The sequence below is a fragment of the Suricata suricatta genome, chromosome 4, assembly GCF_006229205.1.
Source record: "Suricata suricatta isolate VVHF042 chromosome 4, meerkat_22Aug2017_6uvM2_HiC, whole genome shotgun sequence".
NCBI classification, from domain to species: Eukaryota; Metazoa; Chordata; class Mammalia; order Carnivora; family Herpestidae; genus Suricata; species Suricata suricatta.
Window position 1 is genome coordinate 108,379,400 of NC_043703.1, and position 19,818 is coordinate 108,399,217.

Sequence of the window (19,818 nt, forward strand, 5' to 3'; positions counted from 1 at the left end):
ATAAAATTAGAAGAGATTATTTGGTTACCAAGACTGTTTCCTTAAAACCATGCAAGCAAGATCACACGTATCTTCTACAAGGTTCCTTCAGCAATCTATCATAATAAACAATAGGTACAAACAAGAAAATTTTCCATAGTTTAAATTTCTTTAGTTTATACCCTTTTGCTGTTGTTCTTTTCATCTTCAACACAGCTGTGTACTTATTTACCTAAAAAGCAATACAGGGACAAAGGTACTTGGGTACATTGCAAGCTAAAGTAGACTCAATTTTCAGAAGAGTAAATGGAGAATGAGTAACTCCTTTAGTAGACTGCTACTCAGAAGGCAGTTTATACACTGCTGCCAGTCTGCGAACTATTTAAGAGGAAGATGTCCATAATAAAATATGGAACTTTGCTGGAAAGTAAATCAATTACATCACTAAGCCCACTGAATTGTTTTTTCACAGAAAGATATTCTTAATAAAGAAAGCATTGCAATGATTTTCATTCTAGTACAAACTTCCTTATTTCATCACAGACCAGCCCTTTGGGTAGCACTATAATAAAATACAAATTTCTCTAATCCTGGTTGTAGCATCTCCTCTCTTTAAACCTAGCAAGATATAAACAGCTCTTTGTCAATCATAAAGTGAGTTTGAAAGTGTTCTCTTGGGATCCTTTCTTCCATTCCTTTTCTAAGCGCAGAGTAAGACGGAGCCAGAATGTAAACGTAAAAAGCTTAATTTTGCAACTTAATAAATAAAATTCCATTACTTTAGTCACTTTATACCTTTAGCCTGAGAAATTTCTTTCTTTTGAATTCCAAAGATTTCCACAAGTTATCAATATTCCATTGATCTTCTCTTTACAATAGCATAATATTTTCATAATTCATTTCCTATTAAAATTCTATAAAGGGAACAATTTTTAGTCTTCCTAAAAGTATTTAGGAAGTATTAGTATTTAGCATGAGATTTTCATTGGCTTTTATTGTTTTTCTCTTTTAAGGTATTAGTCTAATAGGACATGTACTGGAATGTGAAAAAAGTCTGGGAATGAGCCTGTGTCCATAAACCCATCATTTTCATCAGATTTATGAATTTGTTCTTACTCAAGGAAAACCTTTATATGTGAAAATGTTGCCATGGAAAAAATCACTTCATTTTTATTTTCAACTGTGAGAAAAAGAATACTCATGATTCTTTGCCTACATGTCTTCTCCCCAAACTAGTTTCCTCATGGGTTACTGGACCTCATCTATTGAACAGTATTCCTGAGACAAGTTTCCAGACTGCCAAGAGATGTCACTAGCCTGAAATAAAATGCTTCCTTCTCAGTTTGAGAACCCATTTAGAAAAGCTCTGAGTGCTGAGAAAGAAGAGGAATCAAAGGTCTTTACTTTCTATTCAAGTTTTAAAAGATTCTTGATATATGAGTTAAGATGTGTTTAAAATTCTACATTTTAAATGACTTTCAAGCTGCTGACTTCTCACTTAGAGAACACTGTAAAATTTTTTTAAAAACTCCTGACTACTAACATGTAAAAGATTAGACTTTGCAAAACTAAAAATATAATACGTACTTTTTAACTGTGATATTTTTGTTTCAAAGTAATCATCCTTACTAAGTATAAATAAGGAAAAATAGTACCTTTCCAAAAGTTGATTTTCCGTGCCTTAAATCATAAAGAATATAAAATTTGTCAATATATTTTTGGAGATAAATGTAAAGCAATTAATTGTGTTATCTAATATATCCTTCCAACCTAAATTCTGTCAACTGCTCTTTTGGATAAGAAGTACTCAATTAGCTCTTCCTTTTTCACCAGTACAACTTGTTTTCCATTGAATCAAAATGTTTTTACTTTATCAGTTAAAATTTGAAGGCACTGTGGCGCCTGGGTGGCTCAGTCGGTTAAGCTTCCGGCTTCGGCTCAGATCAGATCTCACGTTCATGGGTTCGAGCCCCGCGTCAGGCTCTGTGCTAACAGCTAGCTCAGAGCCTGGAGCCTGCTTCCAGTTCTGTGTCTCCTTCTCTCTCTGCCCCTCCCCCTCTCATGCTCTGTCTCTCTCTGTATTAAAAATAAATAAAACATTAAAATTTTTTTAAATTTGAAGGCAGTAACAATAACTGCCTTTACTAAATAACTAAATCTGAACCAACACAAAAGGTACTACATAACCAGAATAAAGTTTTCTACATGGAAAAAGTAAAAAAGAAATTACCTTTTCTTGTAGCAACTTTGAGGAAGCTGCATCACGATTTCCTTTTCCACCAGCAGTATTAAAATGAGACCATGGTAAAACTGAATTAAAAGTTAAGGAATCGTCCAAGGCAAAATCTGGTTTCATAAAAATCTATTAAAAAATTTATTTTCCTCAATTAGATAAACATCCATCATCCCTTCAAGCATCATAAGACCATTAATAATTATTAACTCGGATCTATCTCAAGCATAAATAGAAAAGCAAGTGATATGCTAATTTACAAAAGAATCTGTATAAAAATGTATAAATAGTTTCATCAAGCTAAACATACTCATAAGAGACAGAAAAATGTTTTTTGTCTTTGCCAATGGAGATAATCATTCCATTACTATATGATCAAATTCACTAATGTAGTCCCATAAGCGTATACCAAAGGGAGATACCCTCTTTATCTGAAAATTTCTGTATTATTTCCCCCACTGATAGTGTTTCAAAAAAATCCCAAATATCAATTTCTCTATATTTATATTTCTATTTTCTCCTGCTTAAAATGCTTTCAAAATTAGTTTTGTAGATTAGATATATATTAAATTTTAAAACCAAAACAAATTCAATTTTATGAAAAGACCACTCTTTTTCCTTTACATACTACATCCATCTGGACACTAAATCCTACCCACTATATTTTCTAAATAATACTTGAATCCTCTCTCTGTCATCTATGTCTTTAGCATGTCAGTAGTGCAGTCCCTCATTATCTCTGTATTACAGACATGGCTATTTACTGATAGGCTTCCTCAATCTATCCCCTACACTACTGTTGGATATACTTTTTAATGTTTAGGTATGTTTGGGGAGGGGACTGGGGGGGAGGGTCTGAAGCAGGCTACACACTATCAGCATAGAGCCTGATATGGGGCTCAATCTCACAAACCACTAGACCATGACCTGAGCCAAGGTCAGACGCTTAACCAACTGAGCCACTCAGGCGCCCTGTTAGATATATTTTTAAAATGCAAGTATAACTGAATTAATTTCTCTACTTAAATCTTTCAATAGTGTCCAATGACCTAAGGACCAATCTTTTTAGAAGGGCATCAAAAGCCTTTCATTTTTTTTAACCCCCTCAATGATGTGTATCTTGCCACTGCACTATTTACAAGTTACATTGTAGCACTCCTAAGCTATCTTCCATACCCTCTTATGCTTAATGATCTTTGTACATGCTTTCAGCCTAGAATGCTCTTTCCTATTTTCCTAGAAAATACAACCCAATCAAAAGGGCAACCTTATCTCTGTATATTTACTCAATCTTTGAACACATCAATCACCCCATCTTTGAACACAAGTACATATGACACATATATTTATGTATCTCATACTTCACAAAAATTATTTATTTAATATGTGTATCGCCCCTCTGGAGACCATATGTTCCAGCAAGACTAGATTTATAGCTAACTAATCTTTGTATCTCTACTACCTAGCATAAAGCCTGAAACGGCCTGAAACACAGTTTATCTTAATTACTTACCTAATTAATTTCTATACTATATTTTATTTTCACTGATAAATTTAACCTACGTCCAAAAATTAGTATAAAGTGATAGGAACAATCTAACTAGAGACATGCATGTATTTTCTAGCCCCTGTTTTAGTATACTTAGAAGTACTGACTAATTCAATAAATATTTACTGATAACCTAACTCTTATGCTAGGCACTAAGGGAGAAACAAAGATAAGTTATTACATGGGTCTTAATCTTAAGGATCTTTTAGTCCATGGGATGTGATAAAATATACACATAAATACCATATAAACAGAGTGGCAAATGTCTTAAAAAGGAAGGCACAGGTCTACATAACATGCTATGGAAATTCAGCAAAGGGGCCAATTATCTTCAGTTGGAAAGAAATTTATTCATGTAAGGTTGCCATTTAAGCAAGAGAACATAAAGAAAGGATTAGATATAAGGAGTTGAGGGAGAAGTCTTCCAGACTAAAGGAACAGTGCAAGTAAAGCACAAAGCCAGCCAAGAAAAGGTTGGCTGAAATAAAGAATGTGTAAAGATTAGTAAGCAAAAGTTAAAAGAGTGATTATGATGGAAATGAGTAATTAAGGGCCTTAAATGACAGAGTTTGAATTTTATTTTGTAGGACTCAAAGAACTTTAGAAATGACTGCCCTCTTCTTTTTGCTTCTGTCTGCTGTCTTTCTGTGTCTTTTCAGCCTAAAGAGCAGTTATCACAGACCTCTTGGAGAATCTGATTAATGCAATGGACTCTTTCCCCTGGGGGGCAGGACATCTATTACATAACTCTACAAAATTTTTTACACAAAGGAAAGATCTCTTAATAATGTGAAGGTGTAGTAAGATCAATAAAATTCTTTTTTAGAATGGAGAGACTTAAAATATATTTGTAGGTTTCAATAATAAAAAAGAAACTGATGTAAAAGAAGAAAAGTGATGCACAAAGTCCCAGAAGAGACAATGTAGTTAAAGTGTGAGAAAGTCGAAAGCTTCTTATAAGGCAAAATCAAAGATATTTAAGATTATAAAAAATTAAAGATATTAAAAGGCAGTATTCTCACTTATTAAAGCTTTGTTACCTTAGGTACTTGATCCAGATCTGTCCTGGATTTATCTATGAAAAAGGGAAAAGCGAATATATGATTTTTTAAACTTGTTTTCATTTTATTCCATAAAATACATTTGACTAGATTCTGTACTATGCCACTGTATAACTACGTAAATTCCCTCAACAAACATCTATCAGGCACCTCCTGTATGTCTAGCAGTAAACGAAGCACTGAATAAATCCTAGGTTTCAAATAATTTTATTCAATTGCATGGTAGCAATTAAACAACTAAATACATTTCAAGTCTTTTTTAAATGGACACAAAAATCTGGCTGCTATCTTAAGTTTGGTGAAATAGTCGGGCATCTAGTTTTAAAAAATGAATTCTAATATAGGAATACTTTCTTACTGTTCATAATACCCACCATCCCATCCAGAATTTATGATCAAAGATTTTAACATCATATTAATTTTCTTCTTAGACATCTTAGTTTGTGTCATCAACAAAGCTGCAAGTGAACCTACTTTACCTTCATCACACCAACTAGATCTCAGAGGAGGGACCCTCCTTTCCAAAACTAACCTTCCTGGGTTGGACTCCATGTCCTCCTGCCTCTTTTGTGAGCTTGCTTCATCTTCAATTACCCTGCCTCTTTCCATATCCTCAACCTGTTGCCTTCTAATAGCTCTTCCCCTTTTCATACAAACATGCTCAGCTCTCTCTCATTAAAATAAAGATAAAGCTAAAACCCAGGGCCTAGAGTTGGCTGAGGCAAGGGAGGACGTCTAGTACAAAATTTAAGGAAGCACTCATTCTCAGGGTAATGCAAATCCCTCTCCTGCCTCATCTGGGGTTGACCATACAAAAATATTCTTCCTCTGTGTTCTATCTAACCAGTATCCTATATCTCAAATCCTAAAGTCATATCCACACTGGTAGTCTCCATTTCTTTCTCTTGTACTCACTCCTTAATATATAGTATTGTGTTTTCTTAACTATCACTTCAAGTCTGAATGTCCTCCTTAAGATCTCCTAAATTGTGAAATCCATAGAAACTTCTCAGTGTGCATACTGACCTATCGTTACCATTACCAACAACTAACTGATGACCAAAACCTGTGCTTTGATCTCTAATGTATCTCTCAAATGCCTAAATTCCTCTCCATCTTCATTATAACTGCTTTTGGGGGGCACATGATTTCTCACTTGTATTACTTCAATAGCCTTTTACTATCTCTTTGCCTCCAATTTTATCATCTTCCTTAAATTTATTTTTTACAACTGTTTTCACAGTGAAATGTATAATCATAAATCTGATGTCTGGTTAAAAGTATTTTGTAGCTCTGTACTGTTTTTAGGAAAAAAAAATTCCTTAGCATGACATATAAGACTCTTCATGATCTGACTCCCCTGTCTACTTCTTCAGCCTCATATCTTGCTCCCAGGGGAGTCAATATACTAAACATGAAGATGCTCTACTCTCTCTTGACTCTACTGCTTTGCTTAAACTGTTCCCTCTTCCCTGAAGACTTTTTTCCAACATAAATCTTTCTCAACAGCTAGTTTAAAACACAGTCATCAACTCTAGGAAGTTTTCTAAGGCTTAACAAATTAGGAGCTCTATACAATCTTACCACATTGAACTTACTGCTTGATATATAGCATGGCAACCTTACTCAAGAGACTTTCAGCTTCTTGAGGACACGTGGTCTTAATTATTCAACTATTTTAATCAACAGGCAAAGTACCAAGCACCCAGATGTTAAATATTTGTTGAAGTAAAGGATAACAGTGGCACCTGGGTGGCTCAGTCGGTTAAATGCCTGACCGCAGCTCAGGTCATGATCTCGTGGTTCGTGAGTTCAAGCCCCGTGTCAGGTTCTGTGCTGACAGCTCAGAGCCTAAAGCCTGCTTCAGATTCTGTGTCTCCCTCTCTCTCCCCCTCTTCCGCTCACACTCTCTCTCTCAAAAAAAAACAAAAACAAAGACAAAAAAATGATAACACTACCATGAGACCCATGATTTTTCTTGTAAAAGCTTTTGAAAAAGATGATGATCACAGGCTATAAAAATTTCACTGGAAATAAAAGGTCCCCAAATTGATTTTGTTTGTTGATATTTATGCTATTCTACAAATACCACATATTCATCTATATGCTGTCTACAAATGACACATATTCATACCATGAGTATGTAAGAGAGTCCTGTCAAAAGTATCTTTAGGAGGACAAATATTCTTGCATCTCTCATGAGTCTTCTCTTTCTATAACAAGACAAATAACAAAATAAATGCTATGTAGCAATAAGAATACTCAAAGCATCAAAATGTTTCACAATAGAATATACCAAAGTAGTCCTACAAATTTTAAATATGAAATCACTAACCTCTTGGTTATCAACTTAAAGTTTCACTGATTTTTCTCTACAGTTTCTCTACTTTCTATTTCTTCGATTTTGACTTTGATGTTTCTTTCTTTCTTCTGATTTTGGTTTACATTTTTTCTTGTGGTAGCTTTTTAAGGTGGAAGTTGAGGTCACTGATTTGAGACTATTCTTCGCACCTAGTGCTATAAATTATTCCCTAAGTACTGCCAGAGCAGCATGCCACAAATCCTGATATGTTGTGTTTTCATTTCCATTCAGTTCAAACAACAGCTGCCTTTTGAACAATGAAGGGGTTAGGGACACCAATGTCCAGCAATCAAAACCCCAAATATATCTTTTAACTCTCCAAACACTTAACTACTAATAGCCTACTGTGGACTAGAAGCCTTAACAGTTAACACATATTTTGTATATTACATATTACATACTATTTCTTAAAGTAAGCTAGAGAAAAGCTAGAAAAGTTATAAAGAAAATCGTAAGGGGGAGGCGCTGGGGTAGCTCTGTTAGTTGGGCATCCAGCTTCAGCTCGGGTGATGATCTCACAGTTCATGGGTTCAAGCCTCACATTGGGCTCTGGGCTGATAGCTCAAAGCCTGGAGCCTGCTTCAGATTCTTTGTCTCCCTCTCTCTCTGTGCCCCTCCCCCATTCATGTGTGCAGTCTCTCTTTCTCTCTTAAAAAATAAATAAATTTTTAAAAAATCATAAGGAAGGGGCCGCCCTTGGGTAGCTTGGTCAGTTGGGCATCTGACATTGGCTCAGGTCATGATCTTGCAGGTCTGCAGGTTGTGAGTTTGAGCCCCACATTGAGCTCTGTGCTGACAGCTTGGAGCCTGAAGCCTGCTTCAGATTGTGTGTGTGTGTGTGTGTGTGTGTGTGTGTGTGTGTCTGTCTCTGTCCCTCCCTTGCTCATGCTGTGCCTGTCTAAGACAGATAAACATTAAAATATAAAGAAAAAAAATAAAGTCATAAGGAAAACACATTTACAGTACTGTGACTGTACTTATCAAAAAACTCTGCATATAAGTGGATCTGCATGGTTCAAACCAAGTTGCTCAAGGGACAATGGTTCTAATTTCCTTTTCCTCTTTGACTCACATTTTTATTTAGAAGTGTTAGTTTTGGTTTCCAAGTATTTGCGGATCTTCCACACACTTTTCTGTCAATAATTTCTAATTTAGGGGGAATGGGGGAAAAAAATAATAATTTCTAATTTAATTCTACTGTGGTCAAAGAACATAACTGGTGTGACTTGAAGACTTTTAAATGTATTAACATTAGTTTTATGGCTCAGATTATGGTCTACTTTGATAAATATTCCAGGAACACTTCAGAAGAAAATGTATTCTATGTTGGGTGGAATGCTGTTTCAATGTGTTCTTTCAAGTTAAGTTAGGTTGACTGACAATGCTGTCACTGAGCACTTGTTACTGAGAGACAATATATCCAACCATAATTGTGAATTTATCTACTTTCCCCATTAGTTCCTACTTTTTGCTTTATGTATTTTGAAACTCTGTTTTTACAGACATAAATGTTTAGAAATACTGTATCCTCTTGATTAACTTAACACTTTTATCATTATCCCTAGAATAGTCTTTGCTTGGAAATCTGCTTTAGTTGATATTAATATAGCCATCTCAGCTTTCTTTTGACTGGTGTTAGCATGGTGAATCTTTTTCTATCCTTTTCAAATGTTCTGTGCCTCTGTATTAAAAGTGCACTTCTTAGAGGCAGCATACAGTTGGGTCTTGCTTTTTCATCCACTCTCACAATCTCTGCTTTGTAATCAAGCTGCTTAAACATTTACATTTAATATGATTACTGACAGGGTTAGATTTAATTCTATCATCTTGTTGTTTTTCTTTATGTTTCATCCATTCTTTGCTCCCTTTTTACTCTTTTACTTCCTTTGTTTGGGTTGAGAATATTTTAAATTTCATGTTATTTCTTCTATTGGCTTATTAGCTAAAATACTTTGCTTAGTTATTTTAGTGGGTACTTTAGGGTTTATTGTTCATAACACTTCTTAAAAATGTAAGCTTTGTAATGGAGAGAAATGGTGTGTTTTGGTCTCTAGTGTTTAGAACAGTGCCTAGCACATGGAAGGTATTCAATAAATATTTGATCAATAAATGGATAAATAGAAAAGCCAAATGGTAGGTTATGAGGCATGAGACTACAAACCATCAAAAAGAAGGCATATTAAATAGAGATGTGATTTTAGAAATAACACAAAAACTTGGGATGCCTGGGTGGCTCAGTTGTTTAAGCATCAGACTCTTGATCTCAGCCCAGGTCTTGATCTCAGGGTTGTGAGTTCAAGCCCCATGTTGTGCTCCACACTAGGCATGGAGCCTACTTTAAAAAAAAAAAAAAAAAAAAAAAAAAGGAACACAAAAATTCTAGACAGCACATGGCAATATACATTATGTAAAAGTAAATACTATTTACAGATGCTGTACAAAAATAGTAGGTAGTACTAAAAAAGAAGCAGTTAATGTGTAGTACTAATGCCAATAATATAATCATATCTAGCCTATTTCCAAGTCATAAAAGGAACAAAGTAATCTAGTGAAATGAAGTCAGCTATATGCAAATGAGGCTTGCTAATGAATGATGTATAAAAGGGGATATTATAAAAATATAAATAAATATCCCCTATACAGACTTCTAGGTGTAATATAAAATATAGTCACTATAGTTAACAATACTGTATTTGAAGTTCCTAGGAATAGATTTTTAAAATCCTCATCACAAAAAGAAAAAAAATTTTTGGAACTATGTATGGTGACAGATATTAACTAGACTTATGGTGACCATTTTGCAATATATATAAATTTCTAATCATTATGTTGTACACTTGAAACTATTAGAATGTTGTATGGTAATCACATTTCAGTAGAGAAAAAAATTTTAATATCCCCTATACCACTTTAAAAGTAAGGGTGTTTTTTAATGTTTATTCATTTTTTGAGAGAGAGAGAAAGAGAGAGGGAGAGAGAAGAAGGGAGGGAGAGAGGGAGGGAGGGAGGGGAGGCAGAGAGAGAGAGGGACACAGAATCTAAAGCAGGCTCCAGGCTCTGAGCTGTCAGCACAAAGCCTGATGCAGGGCTTGAACTCGCAAACTGTGAGATCATGACCTGAGCTGAAGTTGGACACTTAACCAACTGAACCACCCAGGTGCCCCAAAAAGTGAGTTTCTTAAAAGACTAAAATGGTAACCAAAATTATACTGATAATACTCTCTAAAAATTAATAACAAGCCATCTAAAACTAAGTGCTACATTCAATTCTCACTCAGAACTGAGTTTAGAGCAATATATTAGGTCTAAAGACACTAAGACCATCTGCCAGAACTAATATGCCCTATTAAATTTTTTGTGGTAAATGAGAGACAAAGAAACAGTTCTACTCTGCTCATTTCTTAAACTTTACAAGTCATCTGGGTTTTACTGGCGTAACAGAAAAATTTTCTCCTTGGTAAGCAGGGTGGGTCTCATGTTGAATCTCAGCACTACAGTAAGAGAAATATATTTACATATGTCTAAGCAAAGAATTAAATACAACCCAGGAAAGTAGAATGAATATAGACATAAAAGAATGCTATAGGCTCCTCAAAGATTATTGGTCAAAAATCTACAAGAAATAACTAAAGATCTTTCTATTCTTTTTGACCTGACTTCAAGATTAGATATTACCTGAGAGATTTCCTGTTGATACACTGTAAAATGTTCTTTGCTGATCTGTGGGAGGTAGAATGACGGTATGACTTCAGTGTCCACAAAGTCCAATCCCCATGTTTTTGTGAAGAAGTCAGATTCTCTTTTTGCTAATCTAGGATCATTTAATGCTGCTGGGAGGTTTACTTTGGAATGATATATAGTCCATCTATGTTGATCTGTAACTAGAGATGGGGCAACACATAAACTATTAGAATCACCTGCAAAAAGTAAGCAAGGAAACTCTGTAAACTAACTTCTACATTTGAAAATACATCCTAGAAAAATAAAATTTGCTTCGTTTCTACTCTACACCAAGCCACCAAAATCTCTTTTATAACAAACATGTTAGTGAAAATCATTCTGATTAAATAACCTTCAGCTTTCAGCATCAATTGCCAAGGGAAGGAAAAGCATGTAAAAGACTAAGAATGTGCAAAATATGAGGGTTTAAGGTGCATTGTGGGGTGGGTCGTAAAGAAAGTCTTTCATGAATTCCTGTTAATGTACAATTTCTCTATCTTTTTTCATATCAAAACTCTTCTACCTTCTTATGTATCTTCTATCCTTTAATACTCCAGATTTTTCACAGGTATACTCTTTCCTCTGTACTATGGCAGATACACTTGGATCTAATATCCTTTGTCTGGCTTGTAATTAGATGACACAAATGCTGCTGTGGCATTAACCACAGGGGCAAGAAAAATATATAGTCAATTCTTGTTATTCATGGTAGTTTTGCATGTAACAATTAGTAAATACTGAACCACTGCTCCGAGGGGAAATACAGGGGTAGGTACTTGCAAGCCTCTGGTTACAAAATTTTCATCAACTGATCAATAAATAATCTTATTCTCTGTGTGTTTCTGTTTAAAGACATCTTATTTAATATATATCATTCATTCATTAACACTGAACTCATGGCTAACACCACTGCAATTCATACCCAAATGAATTGTTTTCATAAGGCGCACACATTGCAGTCTTTTTGTGCTTAGAAACACTAGAAAGCACTTCAGCACTACATATGGCAACCATTTTTAAACAGCAAAAGCACAAATAAAAAGCTAAAAAATGCAAAAAAAAATGTGACACTAAAACAAACCACAGTAAAGATATTTTTTTATAGCCTTGAGAGCTAAGACAAGAAGGCAAAGTGTTGCCTTGTTTAGCCTTAGCTAGGTACATGTAAATCAGGTAATTCAAATTTTTTATTCCTCTATGGAATAAATGGCTGCAAATAACCACAAAAGTAACACAAGTATTGATTTTAGGGTTACAAATAAGTTTCAGGGAGCAGGCAAATTTGCAAACATAGAATCCACAAGTAATGAGAATTGACTATATCTATGATTAACTAAAAAGCTTCAAATCTGTAGCTTCATTTTCAAAACCTTTTCAGATTATGCAAGTAATTTCTTCTATGGAAATGCATGAAAAGAACTATATTCCAATTTTCCAATCAACTTACTTCCAAATTATTTCCCTCTCTAGATTTACCACTATAAAATTTACTTTTAAGTAGAGCTGACCTTTCAACAATGGGAGGATTAGGGGCACAGACCACTCCTCTCCCCATGTAGTCAAAAATCCACATCTAACTTTACCTCTCCCAAAACTTTACAAACAGTCTACTGTTGACTGGAAGCACTACAGATAACATAGTCAATTAACATATTCTGTGTGTTATATATATATTATATATTGTAGTCTTAAAGTAAGGTAGAGGAAAGAAAATGTTACTAAGAAATCCATGAGGAGGAGAAAATACCTTTATAATACTGTACTATATTTATCAAAAAAAAAAAGCAGCATATAGTGGACTCATGCAGTTCAAACCTCATGTTGTTCAAGGGTCAACTGTATACAGAATCTGACTTATTTAAAGATAATACAAATCCTCAGTAAAAATCCTCAAACAAACAAACAAACAAACAAAAAAACAGAAAAAGGCATTACCTGTGGGTTCCTTGGGACATACATCTGGCAGTGACTGCACAGGTCGAATGTGTTTTGTTGGATCTACCTCTTTTTTAAAGAAAACATCTCTGCTGCTTCCTTGAGGCACTGGTGAAGAACTGTGGCTTGAAGCCATTGCATAAAATCCCCACTCAACTGAAAATAATTAACATGTAATAAAGATACTTAACACAAATCAAAATTAATCGATAAGTATTATGCATGTCTCAAACTTTCTTTGGAAAAAGATACATTATTCAAAATCCCTCAAGGTATAAGTATATGATTTGAATACTATTAACTATGTCACTAAGAATTAGTTACTAAGAAAGTTATTTGTCCTTGTTTGAAAAGTATTCTTCCGAAAGTGAAATATCTTTAGTCTTTTATCCAAAGTGCAAAATAGATACCAAAACTGTAACTAATTATATATTAAAGATGAAAACATCAATTCATTCAGCAAGCATACAGTAATTATGCATTATAGCAAAATGGATAAGCAAAAGGGTTTTTGAAGTCTGACTGCTGGGGTTCTTCACTTACCAGCAGTATAACCTTAAGGAAATTTACTTAACCTTTGTGTACCTTACCTCATCTAAAAATGGAAATGAAAGGAGATGCCATTTCATAAACATTTTGTAAGAGTAAAAAAATGGATCTATATAAAGCACTTAAAACAATGCTCGTCTCAAAGTTAGCATTTATAAATGTTAGTTATCATCATGATTATTATTACTAAGTGACAATCGCTATTAATTATAAAAGAATTTTTATTCTCCAAGGTGTCTGCAATTACATTCAACAATGACAACAATCAAAATGCTAAGCAAAACAAAGGCTAACCTATGTCTACATTGTTCAGTAAATCCTAAAAGAATTTGTGGGGCAAGACAACATAGTGTAGGCTACAGTTTCAGGTAAAACTTTACAAACGAAGCAGTGCATAATCTGGATACTGAAAAATATGTATTATTTTATTAATGGAAGGTAGATAATCTTATATTGCAGAGTATTTGTATCAAATAACAGGTATTCAATAAACATTTTTCAATGAAGGAATAAAGGAACATAAACAGAAGTTTATAGCTGAAAGGGAACTTAGAGATCATCTAGTCTAAGTTCCCTCATACTAAATATAAGTATAGCAAAACTCAGACTAGGAGGCTTACAAAGACACATATGTTTTAACAAAAATTTTTTAAAGCCTACTTAGGAAATCTGGTGAAATAAAGAGCAGAGACATAAGACTAAGAATGGTGACAAGAAGTTCATCTACTCTAACTCCCCTCTCATTTAGTGAAAAGCTAAAACTTACTTTTCCCCCGACTTCTTTGAATATCTGTCACAGTCCTCCTAATGCAAAAGAAACACATCCAATTATACCACTAAGACCGTAAGAAGCAAGCTGTTAAGAAAATGCACAAAGATAAATAACTTGCTTAAGGTCCTTGAACAGAACAAACAATACCATGAACAAAGGTTAAGGGACATGGAATAAGCATAGGACTATGTGGAAACTGACATGGCTAGAGTAAAATGCTTGCATTGGGAAGTACTGAAAAAAAAATCATACTTAAATACACACTAGACACACACAGAGAATATGGCCAGATGAATTAATCAGGGTCTTGGTTTGAAAGGGATCACTAGCCTGTTGCATTTACATCCATACACATGAAGTGTATGGTTACTTTTTTATTAAAACGTCATATATTTAATTTTTTTGGTTTTTTAAATTTATTTTTGATATAGAGAGACAGCGTGAATAGGGGAGGGTCAGAGAGAGAAGGAGACACAGAATCCGAAGCAGGCTCCATGCTCTGAGCTAGCTGTCAGCACAGAGCCCAATGCGGGGCTTGAACCCACAAACTGTGAGATCATGACCTGAGCCGAAGCTGGAAGCTTAACTGACTGAGCCACCCAGGCGCCCCAGAAACGTCATATATTTGAGACAGAAAAGATATCTAAAGGATAGGAAAGTATATAATACATAATCCTGTATATTAAGTATTTAGTAAGGATAATTCTAAATTTAACATAAAGTCTATTTAACTTTATTAATTTCATCAAATAAAATGGCTAAATTAAAGACATTCTGACATTTTAAAGAGGTAGCTACAAATATATGGAAAATGTATTTATACTGAACGCCCATTGCTTGATGTCAGATAAATCAATACTGATTGATAGTACACTACTATTTCAATTTGTACTATTTACCATCATGTTGTTTTAACAGCAAAAAGAAATCCTAAGCACCATCTCAGGAAGCCAGAAATACCTGAAGAGATGGAGACTTGAAAAAATTTCTAGACTCCTGTAAGTTATTTCAGTATCTAGGGGGGTGGGGGGCTTATTTACTCTTTAAAGATTCTGAATTGGGACACATCAGCAGGTTTTGTTTGTTCTTTTTGTTTTCCTACACTTCTCATTCTTCTTATGAAAAGAAGGTACATCTCTAACTATAAGAGTATGTAAAATTAGGGGACTGCCTACATAAGGGAGTGCCAATTTCATACCATTTGACTTTCCATTTCTTTCAGCCATCCTGAGTTTATTCAGATTTCCCCACAGTAAGAACCAAAAATTGTATTAATGACCACATAAGTATGATGCAGATACTTAGTATGTGCAATCACTGATAATAAAACATTATGGATTTATTCATAAGGCATGGATGCATATACAAATACAGCAAATTCCTACAGCCTCTAAACCCAACTTCAGCAAAAAAATAATCTTTCATTGAAAAGCTACAGAACAGAAATGATGAGGCATCCTAGTAAGAAAGTGTCAGTGTAAACTAAGAATAGTTGGTCTATCCACCGAAAAAAAAAAAAATTAGCAAAAATAATTACGAAAAACACAGAATACAGGGAAAAGCAAAGCTCTAAGCACTAAATGCATGTAACCTCTGATTTCTAATATTTCCACTTGTAACTACATCTAGAGACAAACCTGGCATTTAATCAGTGGTCATCTACAATGAGAATCTATAAATCACTCTACCATTCTTCACGCAATCATCTTTTGATGATTATATCAATACCATACTCAACTATTATCTTCTCTTGAAGCCTTCTTTGGTTTCTCACACTTAGTCACCCTTTAGGTATTTCTATTTTTGCAACAACCATACTGAAATTTTGGTCTTTATATAGGTTTTCTCTATTAGACTATGAACTTCTTGATATTTCCATTTTCCTGTGTATTCTACATGCCTTATACAATCCCTGGCATACAGATAGTATATAATATTTTTAGAGATGGATGAGGTGGTTAGTATGTAGAGATCAGAAGAGAGATGTTAGTAAGACAGCTACTGATAATCCTTAAGTAAACAGATAAGAGCATGGGTATGAGTTGATAAGGACAGAAACAGTTTCATTCATTCCAAAAGAATTTGTAAGGATGAGTAAGATCAGAAACATGTGATTGTCTTTCTTGTAGCCCAAAATATCTTTTTATGTTACAAGTTAGTTTAAAAGCTTCTATTAAAAGTTCCTAAAACAATGTCACCCCAGACGCAATGAGCCTACCAAGTGCTCAGACTGATTTCTAAATGTAGGTACACCTGCTTTTTCAAAGTTTGCGTTATGCCACTTTGCTTTTACTAAAGACTTATAGTAGCACCTGTTTTCACTAACCAAAAGAAATCCAAGGAGAATTTTTGCTTTTCTTTAAAAAGGAGAGAAGCAAAAATTGCATTAAGTGTTTGCAGCAAGCCATTACAGAGGCAGGACACACCCTAAACAGCAAACATAGCGCTGCCAAACTCCTTCCCTGGAATTACACTCAGCACCTCCACAACAAGCCACACTAGCTTTGAATTGTGTCTCTGAGCTTTATCTCAATTTGTTCTATGCAATCTATGCAACCACTGGTAATATGTGTCTAAAGAAATAGGAAAAGCCTAAAACAGGTCATTTTTGGGGTTTGGGAACCTTCAAACATTTTTCCATATAAATTAATGGTAACTGTTTCTCTGCTTTACACTATTTCAGCTTTACAAAAGACTTCATAGGTATGCTCTACTTTCAGGGAACAAGTGAAAACTATACCAGCCCCACAAAGAAACCATGGTTCACTGAAGAAATACCTGAGTTCAGACCTGGAGCACAGAAAAAAGGAAAAAACAAGTTGACTCTTAGAACTCCTTTAAGCAAGTAAATGCTTAAAGACAAGAAGGATCGGTCAAAAAAAGACAAAAGACCAAGTTAAAAGGGCACTCAAAGACCACATATGGGACAATTTGAACACTCCAAAAAATAAAAATAAAATAAAGGAAAAGAAACTTATGTGACCATAAAATATTGGCTAAATAAAAATTAATGAGTATATAGTGATATTTAGGGGATGAACAAAACATGAGGAAAAGTGGGTGGAGTGGGATAGAGAAAGGAAATCTCTTCTTTACAAAACAAAAGGTTGTTCAGAATCAGAAACTCACCCAGTGCCAAAGTATTACCCCACAGATAACTTAAGAGTGCAAAGAAGAAAACATATCACTACCTTAACTAAGTTATCAAACATGGCATCACTGACAACAGTATGACAACTTAATATTATGTGATTCATGAAATGACAATATAAAATAAACATCATTACCTCTGAAGCATTCTCACCAAAATATTTAACCCTCTGCATCACAAGTTAAGCTTTTCTTTCTTATGGATTCCTTGGCAGTCTGGTAAAGTCTACAGGTTCCGTCCCAGAATAATGTTTATAATGTACAAAATATTTTAGATTACAATGGATAACCACACTGAAATAAACTTTTTAAAATGTAATATAGTAATTTTTTGCTTCTGAATAAATGCAAATCTATCTTAATTTCTATGCAATAAATGAGCTTAAATATTTCAAGGTACCTGCAACAAATTAATGCAACATGAAAATATTTGAAATTTCTACTGGTGACAAAGTTACAGGTAGTGCTAATATCCGAATGAAGGATTATCTACATTCATAATTAAAGAAAATACTTAAAATCCAGTTAAAGTAGGTTTTTTTCAACCATGGCACTATTGACATTTTAAGCTAAATAATTCTTTGTTATTGGGTGTTCTCCCTCTATGCATTTGAGGACCTTTAGATGTATTCCTGGCCTCTGTCCACTTGATGCCAATAGCACCCTCCCCTGCCACATACACAGTTATGACAACCAAAAATGTGTCTAGACAAAGCCAAATATTCTCAGATGGGAGGAAAAAAGGGGAGAAAAATAACACCACTGAATTAAAATAAATACGATCATATGATAAATGAACCTATGACCTGACTGAGGTGCTAATATCAATTCTTACAATAAGTATTAATAAAGGTTCATTTCTTTTTTCCTTCTATTAAAAAAAGAAGAAGAAGAAGAATCCTTAAGCTGGGTGAAACCTTACAAAGGACTTTGAACTTGATCCACAAGACTAGTAAGTCATTACAGACTTTAAGACACTGGTGTTGAATCCATCACTCTAGAAGATTATCAGTAACAAGGGCCAAGTACAGAACCTAAGAGGACTTGAACATTTCTGAAGAAAGAAATGAAAGCTATAAAGGAAAGCTTGTGATAAAGAAGGAACATCCAAGAAGGTAGGGGAAATATCAATTCAGAATTCATAAATACATAAGGGGAAAAAAAACCATCATTTAGATTTGGCAATTAGGAAGTGACCAGTCACATCAGAAACAATGTCAAGTCCAACAATGGGCATAGAAGCCAGACTGAAGAAGCTGGAGTGGAATAGGTGGGGAAATTAAAAAACAATAGCTATTGTTTCAAGAGATTCAATTATGAGATTACGAAACAAAATATATAATATAATCCCATTTGATATTAAAACTTCATATAGTTCTCTCTACAGACACATAATGTATAAAAAGGTATACAACAAAACATTAACAGTGGTTATTATGTGTTTAGTGGCATTAACAAGCCTTTCTTGACCACTGTATCTAACTAAGCACATCCTCTACCCTCCCTACTCCTCATCCAACACACACACACACATCCTGTTATTCTCCATCACTAGCATTACAGTGTGATCTTTTTAGTACTTGCTCCAATTGTAACTGATTATTTACCTGTCAATTTTCTGTCTCTCCCACTATACTGAAAACTTGTATTTGTTTCATTCACTTTCCTGTGCCACACTCAGCAGTCTAGGCAATCAGTAAAATGCATTAATATTCAATGAATGAATGAACAAAAGAATATCATGGATAAGGAAGTAATAAGCCACTAACAATGTCTCATATAAGTTCATATACATTTCAACAATCTAAAAATATACAAAGTCAAAAATACACTCTCTTGTATGCATAACATTACATTGACTTTCTAAAATTTATTCCAGATGCTCCACATTCTTGAAACATAGTATATTAATATACTTAAGAAAACTGGCCATAAAGTTAGTTAAATATCTGTCACTTATTAGTTGTGTGACCTTTGGCAACTTTCTTACCTTCCTAAGTCTCAGTTTCCTCATCTGTAAAATGGGAACAGCAACAGTATCTTTCACGTAGGAATGTTGTAAAATTTAAATGGAATATAACTTACATAACCTATGTAAGCTCATGGCACAATACTTGGCACACAATAGATATTTAACTGGAACTACTACTATTTATTATTATAAACATCTTAAGTATTAATATCTGAGCTGTGCCATAAAAAGTTTTATAATCAATTTAAACTTCAGGACCCTGAGCCTCCCCTATTGGTGTCCTTTGCTTGAGTGTCCCTAGTTTGAGGGGAGAGGAGGCAGCAAAATAATATGAGCAGATATAATTTACTATCAGAAAAGTAACTAAAGAACAGTGATCCTCAAAGCTATGCTAGTAAAATGAGAGAAAAAGTACTGGAAAATGATGTTGAAACTAGAAAAGGTATGGCCTAGAAACGGAAGCAACAAGTCTGAGGACAAATACTGCACAAGAGAAGAAAGATGAAGGAAGAGAAGGCAGAGAGGCTAGAAATGAT

The 19,818-nt window shown here is 34.3% G+C and overlaps 1 protein-coding gene across 3 annotated transcripts in view; it reads right to left on the reverse strand.

The window, feature by feature from the left end:
* VPS54 (VPS54 subunit of GARP complex) overlaps positions 1-14,219 on the reverse strand; it is a 75,024-nt gene extending 60,805 nt beyond the window's left edge. For all 3 annotated transcript variants that reach the window (XR_003907848.1, XM_029937466.1, XM_029937465.1), the window contains exons 1-6: positions 14,155-14,219; positions 12,840-12,995; positions 10,860-11,065; positions 6,957-7,035; positions 4,802-4,836; positions 2,210-2,341 (exon numbers count right to left, since the gene is read on the reverse strand). Coding sequence is in view for 2 of the 3 variants with exons in the window: in XM_029937466.1 (XP_029793326.1) it covers positions 2,210-2,341; positions 4,802-4,836; positions 6,957-7,035; positions 10,860-11,065; positions 12,840-12,995; positions 14,155-14,212 (666 nt within the window). In the remaining variant the exon portion in view is untranslated. The remainder of the gene's footprint in view (positions 1-2,209; positions 2,342-4,801; positions 4,837-6,956; positions 7,036-10,859; positions 11,066-12,839; positions 12,996-14,154) is intronic.
* Positions 14,220-19,818: the final 5,599 nt, after the last annotated feature.